The sequence below is a fragment of the Caenorhabditis elegans genome, chromosome X (genome assembly GCF_000002985.6).
Source record: "Caenorhabditis elegans chromosome X".
Lineage (NCBI taxonomy): Eukaryota > Metazoa > Nematoda > Chromadorea > Rhabditida > Rhabditidae > Caenorhabditis > Caenorhabditis elegans.
The window spans coordinates 3520910-3537074 of NC_003284.9; the positions used below are offsets into that span (position 1 = coordinate 3520910).

Sequence of the window (16165 nt, forward strand, 5' to 3'; positions counted from 1 at the left end):
AAAACATATGACATCACATATGAATTCACCTAGTTTCTTTTCAGTTTTTCCCCCTCATCTGAATCTCCGTTGCCTCAATATATTTATGCTGCTGCTTCATCTTCTTCTTCATCATCTATCCATCTCCAAAAACTCATCACTTTCTTAGACACATGGCTTTCATTTTTCCTTCAAATTAACCACCGTGTTGTTGTGTTTTTTTTAATTGTTTTTATTAGTTTTAATTGAGATTAATTTTTTGTTTTTCAGTATTAGAAAGAATCATAAGGTTTCAGCGCATTTCAAAAAGATCCCACAAATTGCCGTTCGTATTTCAAAAGAATACCTCCAACGAAAACACAGATCAAGTCTTTTTATGTGAAACCTCATTTCATTTTGCTTTTCTATCGTCATTTTTCGTGTTTTCAAGTCAAAAAAAATACGTAGTGACAAGTTGAGTTCTGAATCTACATTCTGAAACATATAAAAATGATCAAAGTAAACTCTCAGAGCACGTAGTTGAAAAAAATTCTGCAATCCAGAGACTCCTCCTACGATCATGTTAGCTCACTTGTACATATTAACTCATTTCCCGTCTGGTCATAATCATAAAAAAATCTGTCCCAAGCACGTTCAAGTTATGAATGATACTGATGGCTTTGGTAGAATCTTGGTGAGTCCTTCAACTTGATAGACTTTGCAAAATATGAAAAATAACTGTGCATGTAGATCTTCTTTGGAGTGTGTAATCAGCTTTTAAAATGATTTGCTCGCCGAACATCTGCTATTTCACCCGAAATCATTATATCAGTTCAATCAATGAGCAGAGCATATCCTCAGGGCACCTGTTCAACTACCAATAACTTTTGAACGACAATTATGAACTGAGAAGAAATGTTTTTCAAACAACTTCTGAACTTTTTGTTTTAGAGAAAACTATCCAATTTTTAGCCTGATAACCAGCGTAAAAATTATTCTTAACCAAAAATTTTTTCCACTCATAGTTGTGCTTGCCCTAATTAATATATTGAATCACTTGTTTACACAACGCATTAATATTTGAAAATCTCAAGTTACGTTCGAAGAACGGCATTTCTTCGAACGTATCCGGACTATAACCCTATATCCAACTAATTATATCCGACATTATATAAGCCGGATTCAAATGTATAGCCAGAAAGTGTGATCTCTTGTAACTGTGAAACTCGGTTTTATTTTCATTTCCTGTGTTTGCAATTTTATAGCTTACAAATCTGCGTCGTGCATTGGAAATTATTGGTTTTTAGAGGAAAAGAGAGTGACTGTGTTGGGTATTTTAAACGTATAAACCTTATTTTAAATTAACAAATTTCGTTTTCAAAAAAAATCTCAACAATTTTTCATGGCGATTTAAAAAAAACCCAGCAATGTTATTCTTCCTTTCGCAAAAATTTTTCAAGCATAAAAAAAAGAAAAAATTATGCCAAAATCCTCGGTTAGGTTAATTGGATGCTCCATCATCTGAATATGACTAATAGAAATTTCAAAAAAAAAAAAGAGAACAAGCTGACAAAATGACAATCCTGACGTATTACACTGACTGAACTGACATGTGCCTGAAAAAAATGAGAGTGAGAAACAGAAGAAAACGTCGATTATCGGGGCGACTGCTCTCAACTCAGCGATTTGGCTAATCACCAATGCCTTCTGGGTAACATTGTGGAGGTTTGTCTGAAACGAAGTCACTTAGGAGGCCCATCGCAAAAACGCTGACGATATATAGAGTCTCCCTCCCGCCGTGGCATTTTCTTATTGCATATGTCTTGTCTCTCGAACTTTTCGTCAAACGATACTTGACAAACTAGCACAAAGGTTATTGCTGTCTGTAGCGATCGAGCCGAGATAGCTGTATATGATAAACGACACATATTCCAAGGTAATGTCGCGTGTTTTTCGATTGAAATGCACATTTATTTTTATTTTGGTTTTATTTTTCTAAAACGGAAGGATTAAGATTAGATTTGTAGAAAGCCACTTGCATGATGTGTTCTGTCTTCTTTTCGTGTAGCTAATGTGAAAATCTAAATTTCAAAAAGTTTCGTGACAATTTAAAAGTATTTCAGAAATTGTTTACACTTTTCTCCTTTCTGACACGTCATTTCAAAACTTGTATTTTTGAAAATATGTTATAAAGTATCAAAATTTTACAATGCTTTCGGAATATAAAATAATCAAAATTCATATATCAAAAGAAGAGATTACAAGATTTGAACAAGCTCCTCATAACCAACTTTATTTTTGATCTTTTTCTCTGAATATTTGTCAAACTGTAATTGCTTCAAGTATCTGAAAAAGGAACTTGCACATAGTATGATCGTCGTACTTTTATTTACATTTACCCATGCATCCGTATCTTATTCCAATAACTGGAGATGGAAAGAATCGAAAACAACAACTTCGTATCTTATTGTTGTGCAGCATACTCATTTGATTCTTCAACTGCAGAGGAATAGTAAAAGCAGAAGTAAACTTCGGTTTTAATAAACATTGATATTTTGGTCAAAAAAAATTGAAAGCCGTCAACATTAGTGATCTTTAATAGCTTCAAGAGGTTTCCGATTCTTGACATCGAACATCAAATTTTTGGCAAAGATAAATTCATCCGCATGTATGGATTTTTGAAAATGTTAAAGAGCTATTTTAAAACTAATGAATCACTGGAAACACTTTCGAAAAATTATTTTCTCCTCCCACATTATTCAGAATCAACCTAGGACGATATGTCTGAACTCAGCTCATCTTAATTAGAATCTCAATGTTTCTATGATTTCTCACGTACTCGCTACCTCAATTTGTCTAGCGTCCATTACTTCTTGGGAGCTCCCTTTTTTCTCGATGCTTTTTCTAATTATTCTCACGATTAGAGTATATGATTTCATTCTCGAAGGTCACTAGAAAATGTTTTACAATAACCCAATTTTTAACAATGTATTGAAATAATACTTTTATAATTAATGCAGTTTCACTGTCATGAGGCGATATGCCTAAATATTTAAAATTCTGATGGATCAGAAACAAAAGTGGTAAATTTTGCTCAACTTTGCAATTTTTTAACATAATTTGTTAACTTTGGCCGCTGGGCGTATTATTACTAACGTTTTCGAAAAATAGTACAAACTTTTTGAGAATATCCGAGTACTGCTGAAGGTTTGGTGGTATAAAAATTGTAGATAGATAATTTTCGCTCTGGTTAACAAGTTGTGATGTCTGAAAGCTTTGTAATTTTTTGGAACTTTCAACACATTTTTCATTGTGCCAATAATTTAAATTTCAATTAAAATAGTAGCTTCGCCCCGAAATTTACTACACATTTTATGGAAAAAATGCAAACGCTTTCCGTATTATTGAATTTTGCAACAGGATATTCATAACTTTCATAACTTTCAAAGTAAATACACAACATTGCGTTTGAAAGTGACACCATCAACATCACGATATTCTTTGTCCTTGCACTTCCATCAATGGCAGGTTGCAGAAAAAAAAGAAACGTGTATAGAAGTGATCTCGTAAATGCAAAACTTTACCACCACGTCATTGGGACCAAGTGGAAGAAATGGGGGCAATATATGTCCTGGGCTTTCTAATTTCCACATCTTCCTTGTTTTCATACAACCGGTTTTCTTTCGTCTTTATTTCAACTTATTCTTTTTTTTTTGTTTCCTTTTCATTATGAATACTCATCTCCAACACAGATGTCTGACTCATTCAGAAGCAATTCACGCGCATCTGATTTCTAGCATCTATATATTTTTTCTTCTTGCCGCTATCTATTTTTTCTTCTACTAAATTTCATTCATTAGCTGCAGAGCGAAAGACGTTCGGATGTCTTTTCTCGTATTCTTTTTTGGAACCATGGTCCAAACAAAACTCATAACATCAATATTCCGTCATTCCATATGCTCCTATTTTGGAAACGTTCCTAGACATCTTTATAACTTCTGGCACGTTCTGCTGTGTGGCTTTATGTGCAATTTTATTTTCTTACCGTGAGCGCGGGCGATACCTCCGCCGAAAATATCATTTTTCAACAAAAAAAAACGAACGGGACGTCGTGAATAGGCAATGTGACAGAATTAGGGAGCGTGTAGATCCTATTAGTAAAATAATAATGAGCATCCAAAGAGCACAACATACGTGATGTCTCGATGCCTTCCCTTGTTCCGACCATATTCTGAATTTTCTGCCATTTCCTTGCTGACTCATGCCGCTGGAAGACTCTTGCTCCCTCAGAAAAAAAGTAATAAGAAATTATTTTGTGTTGGAGGAAAGAAAAAAAAAGTTCCCAGTTCTACTTTTTTCACACGTCTTTTTTGCAAATCAAGTTGACTGCGTGATTCAGCATGGGAAAAAATGTCCTTGATACTGGAAGTATGATCCAGACAATGACGAATGTTAGCTGATTGCATTGAGTCAAAGTGTTCGAAATTTCTCATGTTCAGCCTTTAAATCAAAGTGCCCGTATTCTTTTTCAGATAGAGCTGATTTTGAATTTTTGCTTCTTTTCATAAACTTTTTTATAAGTAGCACTATTAATTGATTGTTTTCATTGCCACAGTTGAATAGAAACAGTGTTCAAACAACTATTAGCTAATTTTGTTGGTAAAGTTAGACGGTGTGATCTTAAAATGTAATGGGCCAGAAATGGCGCCAAACACATCTGAGAATCATAATGAAACATTTTTCAACGGATTTGCAGTTTTAAAATTTTAAATTCAACGATTTGGTGAATAGCAAGTTTCCAAAACGAAAACCTCATCTTCTTGATAAAGTTTTGTTTGAAAATTTTAAAAATTTCAAAAAAATTTCAAAAATTGGGCAAACTTAAAGTGTAACATTTTGAAAACCTTATTTGAAAAACAATGACGCGTTTTTTTTTTCAAAACCTGTATTTTGACGGTACGCTTCATGCACTTCAAATTACTAGATGTGTGTCCAAACGTGACTTGCTCATTTCAATGAATTCTGTGTCATACAAATAATGTAATGTTTTTTTTTAAGGTGGAGTACTGGGGATTTTGTCGAAAAAACACCTCAAAAAGTTTTAGATTTTTTCAAAAATATACAGTCAAAGTGTGGAAAATTGTTAAATTTTCAGAGAAATATGAGCTTTTATTAAATACCAAAGCAATGTCGCATGCAATTAAAACAGAATTGGAATATAAAAACCGTAGAACTTTTTTTTGTTCGGTCGAATTTCAAAATTACGAGTATCGAAACTAATTAATTGTCGTTTTTTGAGAGTAACTAAAATATTTCAAGTTTTATTCAAAACGTTTTACTATGATATTTGGTCATTTTGGAAAAAGTTTCAAACACTTTCTGCTCTGGCGCTACTCCACCTTCAGTACTCTCAATAGATTTTCAGTAATGATCACAAATGCCCTGTCCATTTTCCAATTCCGTTTACATTTAATTTTGACAGAAAAAATATATCAATTTTCCATAACGCATGCAACGATTTCTTGATTTATATAGGCACCTGGTGGGACGGAATTTTAGATTTCTCATTTGCACAATCCTACGGTAGGCACTGAGCGTTTTTTAAAAACATTTTTTTTCGCCAGCATGTTTGAAGCCAGAGGGTTCCCCCTCCTACACCGTTTTGCATCTTTTTATGCGACACTTATATCATTTTTCTATTTTTCTTTTCTATCTAAGAAACTTGTCGAAAAACGTGAACGCATTCAGTTTCAATCACCCTCTTGGGACCAATTTGACTGAGGGGAAAGAAAGGCAAAAGATGCATCATGTATCATGAAACTAGTTTCTGAAATAAGCAACGAAAAAAAACGTGAAAGAGCAAGGAAGATCTTGTTCCTCTTTTCAAAAGTACGTTGTCGTATGATGTGTCTCTTAGGCTCTTTCTGCTTTGTATTCAAAGATTAGAAAAAAAAGTTCCAAGTGCATCGCAGTCGTCGACCGTTGAAAGAGTGAATAATATAGGTGTAGATCAACCCATTCATCCTCAGTTCGCGCACTTCTTGCTTTTTCTTCGTCTTTTCTTCGTCTTTTTTCCATTTTCCTTTGACCGCGAATAGACAAGAGTTTCACCCCTCCCTTCGTGTGTCACACTCTTTTTTTTCTATTCCTAGGAAGGTCCAGGAAAGCAAAAATACATATCATCTTTTGTTACAAGCCTTTCGCATGTTTCTTCTGTCAAACTTGACACTCATTTTGCCGCTCTCATAAATCAAACAACAGGTAACCAGAGGGTCCGTGGCAATTACCATCTTTTCTCAACCCTGCGAGGTTATTTTCATCTCCGTCAGTTTAGTATTCCATGTGGTATTTGGTGTGTCATTTCTTCTGTCATTTCATTAGTCAAAATGAAGTGAAATCTTGTATTCACGTATTTCTTTTTGTCCCCCCACTCCCTTCTTTGGCTTCTTCATTTCCATCTACCCGTCCCGCCGCCATCGCCGACATTCTAATGATCTGAAATCACGTCACACTATCAAATATGTGCAGGCTTGATGTTTTTGCTGATGCTCCTATGTTTGTTCAATCCATCCCAAGTTGTGCTCTCCAGAAAATCCAAAAAAAAAGAAGACGTTTTCTGATATTTTGGTTCCCTTGCACAACTGGTCTTCGGTGGTACCTAGAGTTGCGGTGAATGCAAACAAAGCGAAGAAAAAACACATTCTGAGGGAATTTTTAAGATGAATTCTGTGAAATTGAAATTGAAATTCTTCAAAGAAAACGGAAAGGGAGACGTTGACCCAGAAGCTGACTCATTTTGAGCATTCAACTCCGAGCCTTGATAAATCATTGCGGGTAGTAGGGGCTTGAGAAATCGTTTTTTTTTCTCGCATTCAAATTGTCAACGCATTTTTTTTCTCACGATATCAAAGAAAAAAGAGACGTGAGTATTCAACAATATTTAACCAACAGCTTTCTCACTTTTCACATTTATGCACCACGTCATTTAGAAGATGTTTGGGAGCGCTTAAATCATATTTCACCTATTTCAGTCTGGTGAAGTGTGTTCGACTGAACATCAATGATGTTCATTCTAAAAGTTGTCTACCAAAAGTGGGAAATTTGTTTAAAACCTTTTCTACAGTACCTAACATATTATATTAAAACTGTTAAAACTGTTTGATATTTTTTCATTTATAGTCAAATGTACAGTTAATTTGTGTCATCATTATAAAAATCTTGAATCTATCATGCAACTATTTTTTATAGTGAGAAAAGTTTTTGGAAAAAAGTTTGAAATTTAATTTTTTTTTAAATCTGGCGTTTACCAATCTAGCAAAGTTTAAGACATTTTTTTATAAATACTAAATACTAAATTTTTCAATAAGTCACTGGCGCTACCCCACCTCTGAGCAAAACTAAGAATAATTTAAAAATGACTTTTCTTTCAAAATCTGTAAAAGGTTGAGACAGTGTGAATAAATTCCATGACAAAGTAAATCAATCAACGTCCTTTCTTCTATCTTTCTATGTTAGTGTGCCTCACAAATCGCAATTTTCCAGCCTCGCACTTTTTAATTGCTCCAGTTGTCTCTTTCTCAAGGGTCTTCACAATCGGTTTTCTTCCTTATTCTGACCTTTATGTGTTTTGATCCAAACAAGTCCTAACCTATTTGTTTTTTTTTCTTTATTTCCTCGTACTATATTTATAAATTTATGTGTGCTACCAATAGAAAACACGCCAAAAATATCAAAAACCATCCACACTACTGCAAACCAATTTGGAAATTTTTCACTAAAATTTTATTATTTTATTTCTACCTCAAAAATTTTAGTAGTACGGCCAATAAGCTGAAGCTGCCAATAACAGCCATTTTGAATTGCGTAGTTGCAGTCCGAGAATAGAGCCCCTCCCGTTTCCTCATTTCGTGAAAAAAGACCAAAAGAAAAGTTAAATTTTTTCAGCATGCGATGAGCGATTCCTCGCAACACCTACGGCTTGCGCTGACGGTCACACATCTGCTGCTCGTCGCTTTGGGATCCGTCAACCTCATCATTATTCTGTTAATTATCACAAGACCGTAAGTTGGATAACCAGAAACCTTAATTTTCATCGTGATGATGATAATGTAGCCTTTTTCTGCTGCTCAGATTTATTTAAATTTCTTATTGTTAAAATTTAAGGTTCTTGTGTGGTAGATCTACCCCAAAATGTTTTGCAGTGAATAAAATTCAAAACGGTCACCACGGAAAAAAATAACCATTCTAATAGTATTTTTATTTATAGGCTTATGAATTATTTTTCCTAATTCACGTTTTATTATTTAAAAACTGAAAACATGTTGGGATGCAGCTAATACACAGCTAATACCAAATTTAGAAACTAACTTGAAAAATGACTAGCAAAAATAAAAAATTTGCTAATCAACAAAGTAGAACATTCTAATCCTAAAAATCTCAAAATAAATTTTTCCGAAAATAATAGAAACTGTTTCAAAAAAAAGCAAAACAATTTAGATTTAAAAATAAGTGCAAATACATTTAAACCACAAGTACTATTAACTACAATCCCCTTTTTTTTCAGATACCTCCGATCTATAACAAATGTGTACATGATAGGATTATGTCTTGCTGATTTCATATATCTAGCAGATTTAATACTCGTTGCCGCCACATCACTAAATGGCAAAAGCTGGCCGTTTGGTCCAACAATTTGTCATCTTTTCCATGGCACGGAGGCGACGGGTAATTTGAAATCAAACGTGTGTTCTTTCAATAAAAACAAATTCACAATTTTCAGGGAAATACGCATCTGTACTTTTCGTCGTACTTCTAGCCGCTGATCGATACATCGCGATGTGTAAAAGTGATTTGTGCGGCAGATATAGGTTGGTGCATCACAAAATAATTGAAAAACCCTGAAATAAAAACACTCCTACGTTTAGAACTTATCGCACAGCCATCTTCCTGAGCGGTCTTGCGTGGATCGCCGCGTTTATCTGCAGTCTTCCTCTCTACGTGTACGCCGATGAGGTAATTTAGTGTCTAAATTTGAAAAAAACAAAACAAAATCTGATTGGAAAACACACGAGCAAATCATAAATTACAGATAAAAGTACGTATGAGACCGAAGAATGGTACAGATTCGATAGAGAACAATCATACATTGTGTATTGCTCATTGGCCAAGTCCACCACACGCACAGTGGTACGTTTAGACATGACCCTTCATATATTATGCCAGTTTTGCATTTTTTTTTCTCTCTTTAGAAACGAGGAAACTAAGAGGAAAGCTGAACAAATTGGCTATTCTAGGACCTATTTTCAAGAGTGGGCTCATCCTTAACTAATTCTTTTCAGGTATATCTCTGTGTGCTCGGTGATGATCTTCATACTTCCGGGACTTGTGATTTTCTACTGCTATTATCATGTATTTTGTAAATTACGAGAAGCTGCAAAGGGTTCTAGGAGATTGCATCGTAATAAGAGATCAAGGTCTTCATATCAAAGAGTCACTCGAAGTGTACAACGGGTTGTATTGTTTCATTTACTTTGTTGGTAAGTAACTTGATGATTTTTATATAATCTTCTTTATTACAATTTGTAGGTCCCCATTCTGGTTGTTCAATTTGTTTTCTGCCATCTTCCGGGTTCGAATAACAACACAATTAATGAGAATCATAGTCAACATCATTCACCTCTTCCCTTATGTGAACTGTGCACTTAATCCAGTATTATATGCATACCGAGCAGAAAACTTCCGGACCGCATTCAAATCACTGCTCTTCTGGAGCCGACGGTCAGTTTCTAGCAAATTGTGAGTACGAAAACTACAACAATACATTGTTCTTCCTGTTATACTTTTCACTGACCATCAAAATATGTACGCGAGTGTGAATTTGTGAGCATGAAGCAGAGTGACAATTAGCTGAATGTATACGTGGGTTCTCTCACGCTTTCCGATTGTCAAGCAATTAAGAACTGAGTCGGTGTTGAGAATCTTTTTCCCTAATTGAATTATTGTTGTGTAGGCGTTTTATAATTACTAATGTATCAATGATGAATAGTCTTTTTTAGAAACCGACCACTTCCCTTACCGGAAGATGTGCGGAGCACGTCGGCTAGTACGTACTATAGGAACAGCAGCAAGTGAGTCCATCAAAACAAGTATTTTTCGCAAAAGCTTATTTATCATTGCTTATTTTCAGCTTGGACTGTTTGAAATCCTCGTTGCCCATAAAGTCAACAATGGAGCCAGCATCCGTGTACCAACCAGAAGAAGAAAGTCCAGTGGACTCTACTGAAAACTTGGAAATGGAGAGGTACTTGAAAATTAATTAGTTTAGTTGATTATCAAAGTGAAGCTGAAAATTTTTATACTGAAATGGGTGACCTGAAAAATATTGAAAAGATAACAAATTAAACGGTCAGTGAAAATTTCAAAACACTATTTCATTGCTAAAAACTGTGCCCAGCACACCGTTATTAAGTACACATGAATGTGTTTTAGTAATTTATGTAAAAAGCCCATTTGAAAATTGAAAATATCACTGCTGCTGTAGTGGTGTATGTCCAAACTAAGAAAACGTTTCCAATTTTCACTTTCATAGTTTGTTTCCATCTTTTCAATAAGAAAATCTCAAATAAACACTCTTAGAATCAAAATATATAAATTTTGTGAACATGCCTTATCTGATATCTGATTACAGAAAAAAAGCGGAACTTCAAGCCTGGCGGCCTTATGATGGAACTAACTGTGAAGTATTAGAAGTTCAATACGATCATCATAAATGCTCCGCCAGAAGTATCCTTCTCCCAGCTGTCACAGTGGACGAAGGAACAAAATTATGATGATGAAAACTTTGAAAATAAATTATAGGAACGTGTCGCATTGTCTCTTGCACACTTCCGGGTACGCATCTTTCCTCCCGATGAGAAATCAAATATTGTATTTGAAGTTGCATTTGTGTTTCTTTTCTTTTCTTTCATTTGTATCGATAAATTTTAATTTATTATACGTTCCCTTAAAAATAATCTCAAATAGTTGGTTATGTACATGTGTGAGGTTTAGTGCAGAAGAGAAGATGAATCACATGTGACCTTGCGGACTTGTTGCAATTTGATTAGGATTTGCAACAAAGTGAATTGGGGGAAGCAGAGTCCTGCAATTTGCTTGAATAATTTATCTCAAAAAAGCAACGATCAAAACTTTTTGGATCAATTTTTGTTTCTTGTAAGAAATGGGAATATATTTTGAAGTTGGACGGACAACCTTTATTTTACTTAAGTACTCAAAACATTTTGCCGATTGACTAAAATTTTTGGGCTCAGTAACCTGGGAAGGAACTAACTATTTATAATTGGAAAAAAAGTGTATTATATATTATTTTCAAAAAGCACTATAAGCTCAAACTTCTTCAAAAGTATTTATATGTATTACAATAGCCTAAACTTTAGCAACTTAGTTGCCGATGGCCGAAAATCTTAGCCACTGTTTCGGTAATTACCGGTTGGTGAAAAGCCCTATTGCCCACCTTGGTAAAATCAGTTGTACTGGTGCTGCAAGTTGATCCAGCTGGGCAACCGTCATCTCCATCTGCTGGGTCACAAAGAACAGGGATACCGGAATACGTCATACCACCAGGGCACTCTGAAACAAAGAAACTTAACGTTTGCCATTAAAAGTAAATAACAAACGAGGAGCAGTTGTTCCTGGTTTTGGCTTGCAGCAGACATGGCTTCCCGCCTTCACATCCATCACACATGGCGCTCCTCCACAGTCGGAATCGGAAGAGCACGCTCCTGATGCTTGAAGAAATGCGAAGTAGCAATCAGAATCTGTTGGGAATTAAATGTTAATCGTGAACACTTGCTGCCATATTTGCAACTCACATGCTTTGAAAACAAGAACGGAGAAAAGAAGAAAAGTCGAAAGTGTTCGAGTCATGGTGGTCGTCGTATGCCTTCTCCAACTTGCCTTCCAGCCATTTTTATAGAGCTTCTATTTGCGCAGCCCCACGAACATGCGAAAGGAGCACAAAAAAGCCTGGACACATTTTTTGACGTTGTGTGGATTCATCTTCCACTTTGTTTACTCACGTGTATCAAATCTGATTTTTTCTGTTGTTGCGTGTTCTTGCCATTTTATTTGTTGACCTTCTCTCACTCTGAAAAAAGACGTTTTTTATGCTGAAAATGGTAACTGATATGCTAAAGATAGGAATCATCAAAATGTGGACAAAAGGGACAGATGATTGAACTCTTAGTTATAATAAACATATTGAAAAATCAACAAAAATAGGGTGGGGGGAAGCAGAAACAATAACAGCTTGGGCAAACTTTATTTTAGGTTTTTCAAGTTTTTGTTTATGAAGTGAATTGAGATGAGCTTTTAGTGAAATGTGAGAAACCGCTACAACTAGCTGAAACCTAAAAGCTTTTCTGTTTTTGATTGTGAGGCTGGAAATTATTTTCAATTTGATTATTCTATTTTGGTAGCGCAAAAATTGAAAAAAAATGTTTGTACCTGTTAGCTGAAATCTAAAATATGAACTAAAGCAACGTTTTGAAATAGTAGTAAACAGGTAGATTTTAGTAAAATTTTGAACTTTTTTTTTAAATTTCTGCGTCTATTTGTGTAAGCAAAAAAACTTCGCTTTGTGATCTTTAATTATAGATGACAAAAAATTCTCAGAAGTGAGTGAAGTTGACTATATCGAATTTCGACACCTGCTTTTGTTCCTATAATGTCGGGTCTCATGGTTTTTTTTCAGTAAAATTGTCATATTTTTGTATCTTTTTTAAATGAACTTAAGAATCCAGAAGTTTTCATTTTTTCACAGTAAAAAATTAATTTTTATGTGAGTTCCGAGGTACCAAAAATAGAAAAAAAAATCTCAATAAATATTTACTCATGGTAAATATTTCGTTTAAAACCTATTATCACCTTCTGTTTTTTGGGCATAAAACAATAGCGCTTTCAAAAATTTTGAAGATTTTAATTGAAATTAGCACTTTTTTTTGAAATTTTGAACAGCCAAAAAAGTTGTCCTCCTTAAGTTAAGGATTCAAACCTATATTCAAAAAAAAAATGTTTTTGGTGAATGTTAAATTTACAAGTCGTGTCATAATTTTGCGGACTTTTTTACTCTTGGGCTTTGCCAAGCTTGACCATCTGGCCCAATTAATTAACTCTTAGATTGAGAAAAATTATTTCATTTTAACCTTTTTCCTAGTGCGATTGCAAAAAAATCAAAGAAAAAACGCATTTATATCAGTTTTCCATATTTGTCTCTAGCTGACTATGCTTCTCCCTTCGCTCTCTCCCCTTTCACTCTTTTCCGGCGTGCAAAACTCTTTTTTCTTCAGCGTTCCTCATTTATTGATGTGTCTTTCTTTTTTGTTTCACTTGTTTTTTTTCTTCACTTTTCGCCTTGATTTTCTATCTTTCATCCTCCCACTCATTTCATCACTTCTTAGTTTTAGCAAGTAGCACGGGAGCAATAAAATTTGAAACTTCCACGTTATCAGTTTACCCACCAAGTGTTTGTATGTGTGTCTGCGAGAAGTTCTGATAAGGAAAATGAAACACGCGGCGGCACACAAAGGACTAATTAATCTGAGAATGGCATGCAAAAATGTGGAGAGACTGGCAGAATTGAAAACAATCTCAACTTTATCAGTCTTCAACGAAACAAACAAGTAGAAAGTTTCAAGTGGACAAGAGATTACACTATTTACCTGCCCTATCCAATTAATCAACGTTCAAGGTGTAATATAAGATAGACTTTCATTTTGAGTTCAATGGTCTCTTTCATTAGATTTTCTTTTTGAAAAACGACTTGCAATTTTTGAGAAAATCATCTAAATACTATTATAAATAGAGTAGCGTCTGTGGATTGTTCCCCAAAATGACAGAAATTAATCGCAATATACCAATAATATTTACATGAAAAAGTGTAGCATTTTGAAAGCTTTTTATAATTTTTTGTATTAAAATTTTGCAACATGACAATATAATTTTTTTTGAATTACTCGCATAAACCAATTACGTAAAACTTTTACTATTCGGCTGTTTTTTTTCCAGTAACATCGCATTTTCAGAAATTTTTCTGCAGAAATTTTTTTAAATTTAATTTCAAACCGATTTCGAGTTTTTTCAAATTATTTTGGATTATTAAGTTTTCTTACGAAAAATCTCTGAAAATGTGATACGCAATGTTTGAACTTATAAATCCGAAAAAAATCGAAATTAGGTATTTGATTTGCGGGAATTCAAATATATGATAATTTGACCCTTTCGAATTTTTTTAGACTCTATTTTAGTACTTTTAAAGTAACAATCCTAAGTTTCAGTTTTAAGATTTCATTTCAATTCAATTGAAATTTTAGCTCAATCGTATTAATTTCAGAAAATAACTTGTTCTGTCTGTTGCCAAAAAACCTTATTTAAAAAAAACTTGCTTTAATTTTTAAACCAATTCAAATACTCGCGTATTTTGTTGCAAAGCGTTGCCTTTTCAAGCTAAAATTGTCTCAAAGTTTTGAGATTTTTCCAAATAAAATTAATAAAAAAAACTAAAATGACGTGTTGAACAATACAACTTTTTATTTTTAAACTATAAATAAGTTTTTAAATATCCGAAAATTTCAAGACCCTGGAACTTCTAAAAATCTCTATAACGCAATCTTACTAGGGATACCCTCAAAAAAATGAATGCATGCCATATCTCACGTATTTTTTCGCCTCGCTTCGGTCCATCCCAGTTCTCTCGTTTTTTTCTCCGCTCGTTGCGCCCTCAATTTTTGTCATACTTCGCAGATGTGTTGGAAGCTGTGCTTGCTCTAAAGAAAACAGGATTATTCAGTAGAGGGAGGGGGCAGTGCACTTTTGCATCTCCTTTTTCTCGTTTTTCTTCTTCTCCAAAAAAACATTGCTATGCACCCTCCTAAAACGTTTTAAAATCGAAATAGCTTTGCTGCGAAACGCTTGAGTCAATACATTTTTTGTATTTGAAAATTTTTAGTTTCAAGATGAGTTTTTATGTGTATGCTCAAAAATAAAAGTAGTTGTATTTTGATTTCCATACTTGAGATAATGAAAAAAAATCTCCCCAAAGCTACTATGGATTACATCTATAAAGTCACATTAATCACATTAAGATTAACATCCAGCAATTATGTTTTTTATCGCCTGGTTCTTTCCTCTTTCAATTTTTTTAAAACATAACATATTGATACAATAAAAAAATATTCAAAAAGAAACATATACATTTATTTGTTAAAATAAATTAGTCATGTTGTCACGTTCACAAGAAAATGTCGTCATTTTTATTTATAGATATTTATCAAACAAAAAATGACTTGGCACGTGACTAAACGTTGAAACTTGTATTTTGTTTCGAATTCTTCTACGATCCCCTTTTCCCTTTTTCTGTGTATGCCTATTTATATCATTTTTCTCTTGCTTTTTTCTGCTTTACAATGTCCTAATCACCTAATTTCTCTGGGTTCGCTAGCAATCTCGAAAAGCGAGTCATCGTCGTCAATCAACAAGTGTCAATTGTACTAGCGCATCAAATTTGAAATTTTGCAATTTCCATTGGATATTTCTGGCAACTCTCAATGAGCAAACAGCAGGGTTTTTTTTCAAGTTCATGTGACAAAAGGTCAGGTGAAGCAAGCCAAAGTACCGAAACCATATGATCATTCTCTGGTTAGATGTTTCTCAAGCTTTCGGGGCAAATTCTCGTTCTCGAATTTTCTACCCTAATCTAGAAAATGTTTAGGTAATCATATATAATTCTTATACCTATGTTCTTTTAAACGACAATTGTCCTTTTCTTTTTTGCCACCACTGCCAGTTTTTTCCTTATCAGTTTAATTGTGTTTCCCTTTCTTTTTGCAACGGTCAAGTTTTGACTAAAGATTCGCGATATAAGAGAATTTGCAACAAAAAAAACTGTCGCATGGTCTTGCCGTTCCCGTTCCACTTACGCTCCGAGTGCGTTTTATAATCACATAGAGTCCGAAAAAAAATGTTGGAATTGGCGACTAGTGAGAAGGACAGCTGTCCTCCGCGAAACTGCCTGTTATCGAAATAAGAGCGGCCTTTTCACTGCTCACTGCAACCCACACACTCGGCGCCAGATCTTTTTCTATCTTTTTCTGTGAATTCGGTTTGAATGCACTGGGGGGATCGGTTTGCATCCGTTTTGCTGCGCCCACCT

General features: G+C 34.3%; 2 protein-coding genes and 1 non-coding gene across 6 annotated transcripts; 1 reads left to right on the forward strand and 2 right to left on the reverse strand.

Annotated features, from left to right (window-relative positions):
• Positions 1-1870: 1870 nt before the first annotated feature.
• On the forward strand, positions 1871-10953 carry npr-16 (G-protein coupled receptors family 1 profile domain-containing protein; the record flags this gene model as incomplete). 4 transcript variants are annotated; one of them, NM_001368498.3, is made up of 11 exons in its annotated part: positions 1871-1894; positions 7903-8018; positions 8522-8682; positions 8738-8825; positions 8883-8970; positions 9047-9144; positions 9297-9494; positions 9544-9753; positions 10014-10085; positions 10145-10258; positions 10646-10787. In NM_001368498.3, the coding sequence occupies 11 exons, from the start codon at positions 1871-1873 to the stop codon at positions 10785-10787; spliced, it is 1311 nt and encodes a 436-aa protein (NP_001355490.1). The 4 variants fall into 4 exon arrangements, with proteins under 4 accessions (NP_001355490.1, NP_001355489.1, NP_001041258.1 ...); NM_001368499.4 differs by having other exon boundaries at positions 9544-9735; NM_001047793.6 differs by lacking the exon at positions 1871-1894 and having other exon boundaries at positions 10646-10953.
• On the reverse strand, positions 6366-6510 carry F56B6.7. The gene has a single exon (NR_070709.1). It is a non-coding gene; the product is annotated as an Unclassified non-coding RNA F56B6.7 (non-coding RNA).
• F56B6.6 (CC domain-containing protein) lies at positions 10932-12110 on the reverse strand. Its single transcript, NM_076206.6, has 4 exons — positions 11829-12110; positions 11634-11774; positions 11471-11586; positions 10932-11098 (listed from the first exon to the last, which is right to left on the reverse strand). The coding sequence occupies exons 1-4, from the start codon at positions 11881-11883 to the stop codon at positions 11060-11062; spliced, it is 351 nt and encodes a 116-aa protein (NP_508607.2). The 5' UTR covers positions 11884-12110; the 3' UTR covers positions 10932-11059.
• Between the last annotated feature and the right edge of the window lie 4055 nt (positions 12111-16165).

Excerpts from the sequence above, each read along its gene's own strand:
- F56B6.6 (NM_076206.6), bottom strand. The coding sequence starts at position 11,883 with ATGACTCGAACACTTTCGACTTTTCTTCTTTTCTCCGTTCTTGTTTTC. Across the intron at positions 11,775-11,828 it reads CGTTCTTGTTTTCAAAGCAT|ATTCTGATTGCTACTTCGCA; the intron begins GTGAGTTGCAAA and ends AATTCCCAACAG. Across the intron at positions 11,099-11,470 it reads GTACAACTGATTTTACCAAG|GACTCTGCTTCCCCCAATTC; the intron begins GTGGGCAATAGG and ends AGCAAATTGCAG.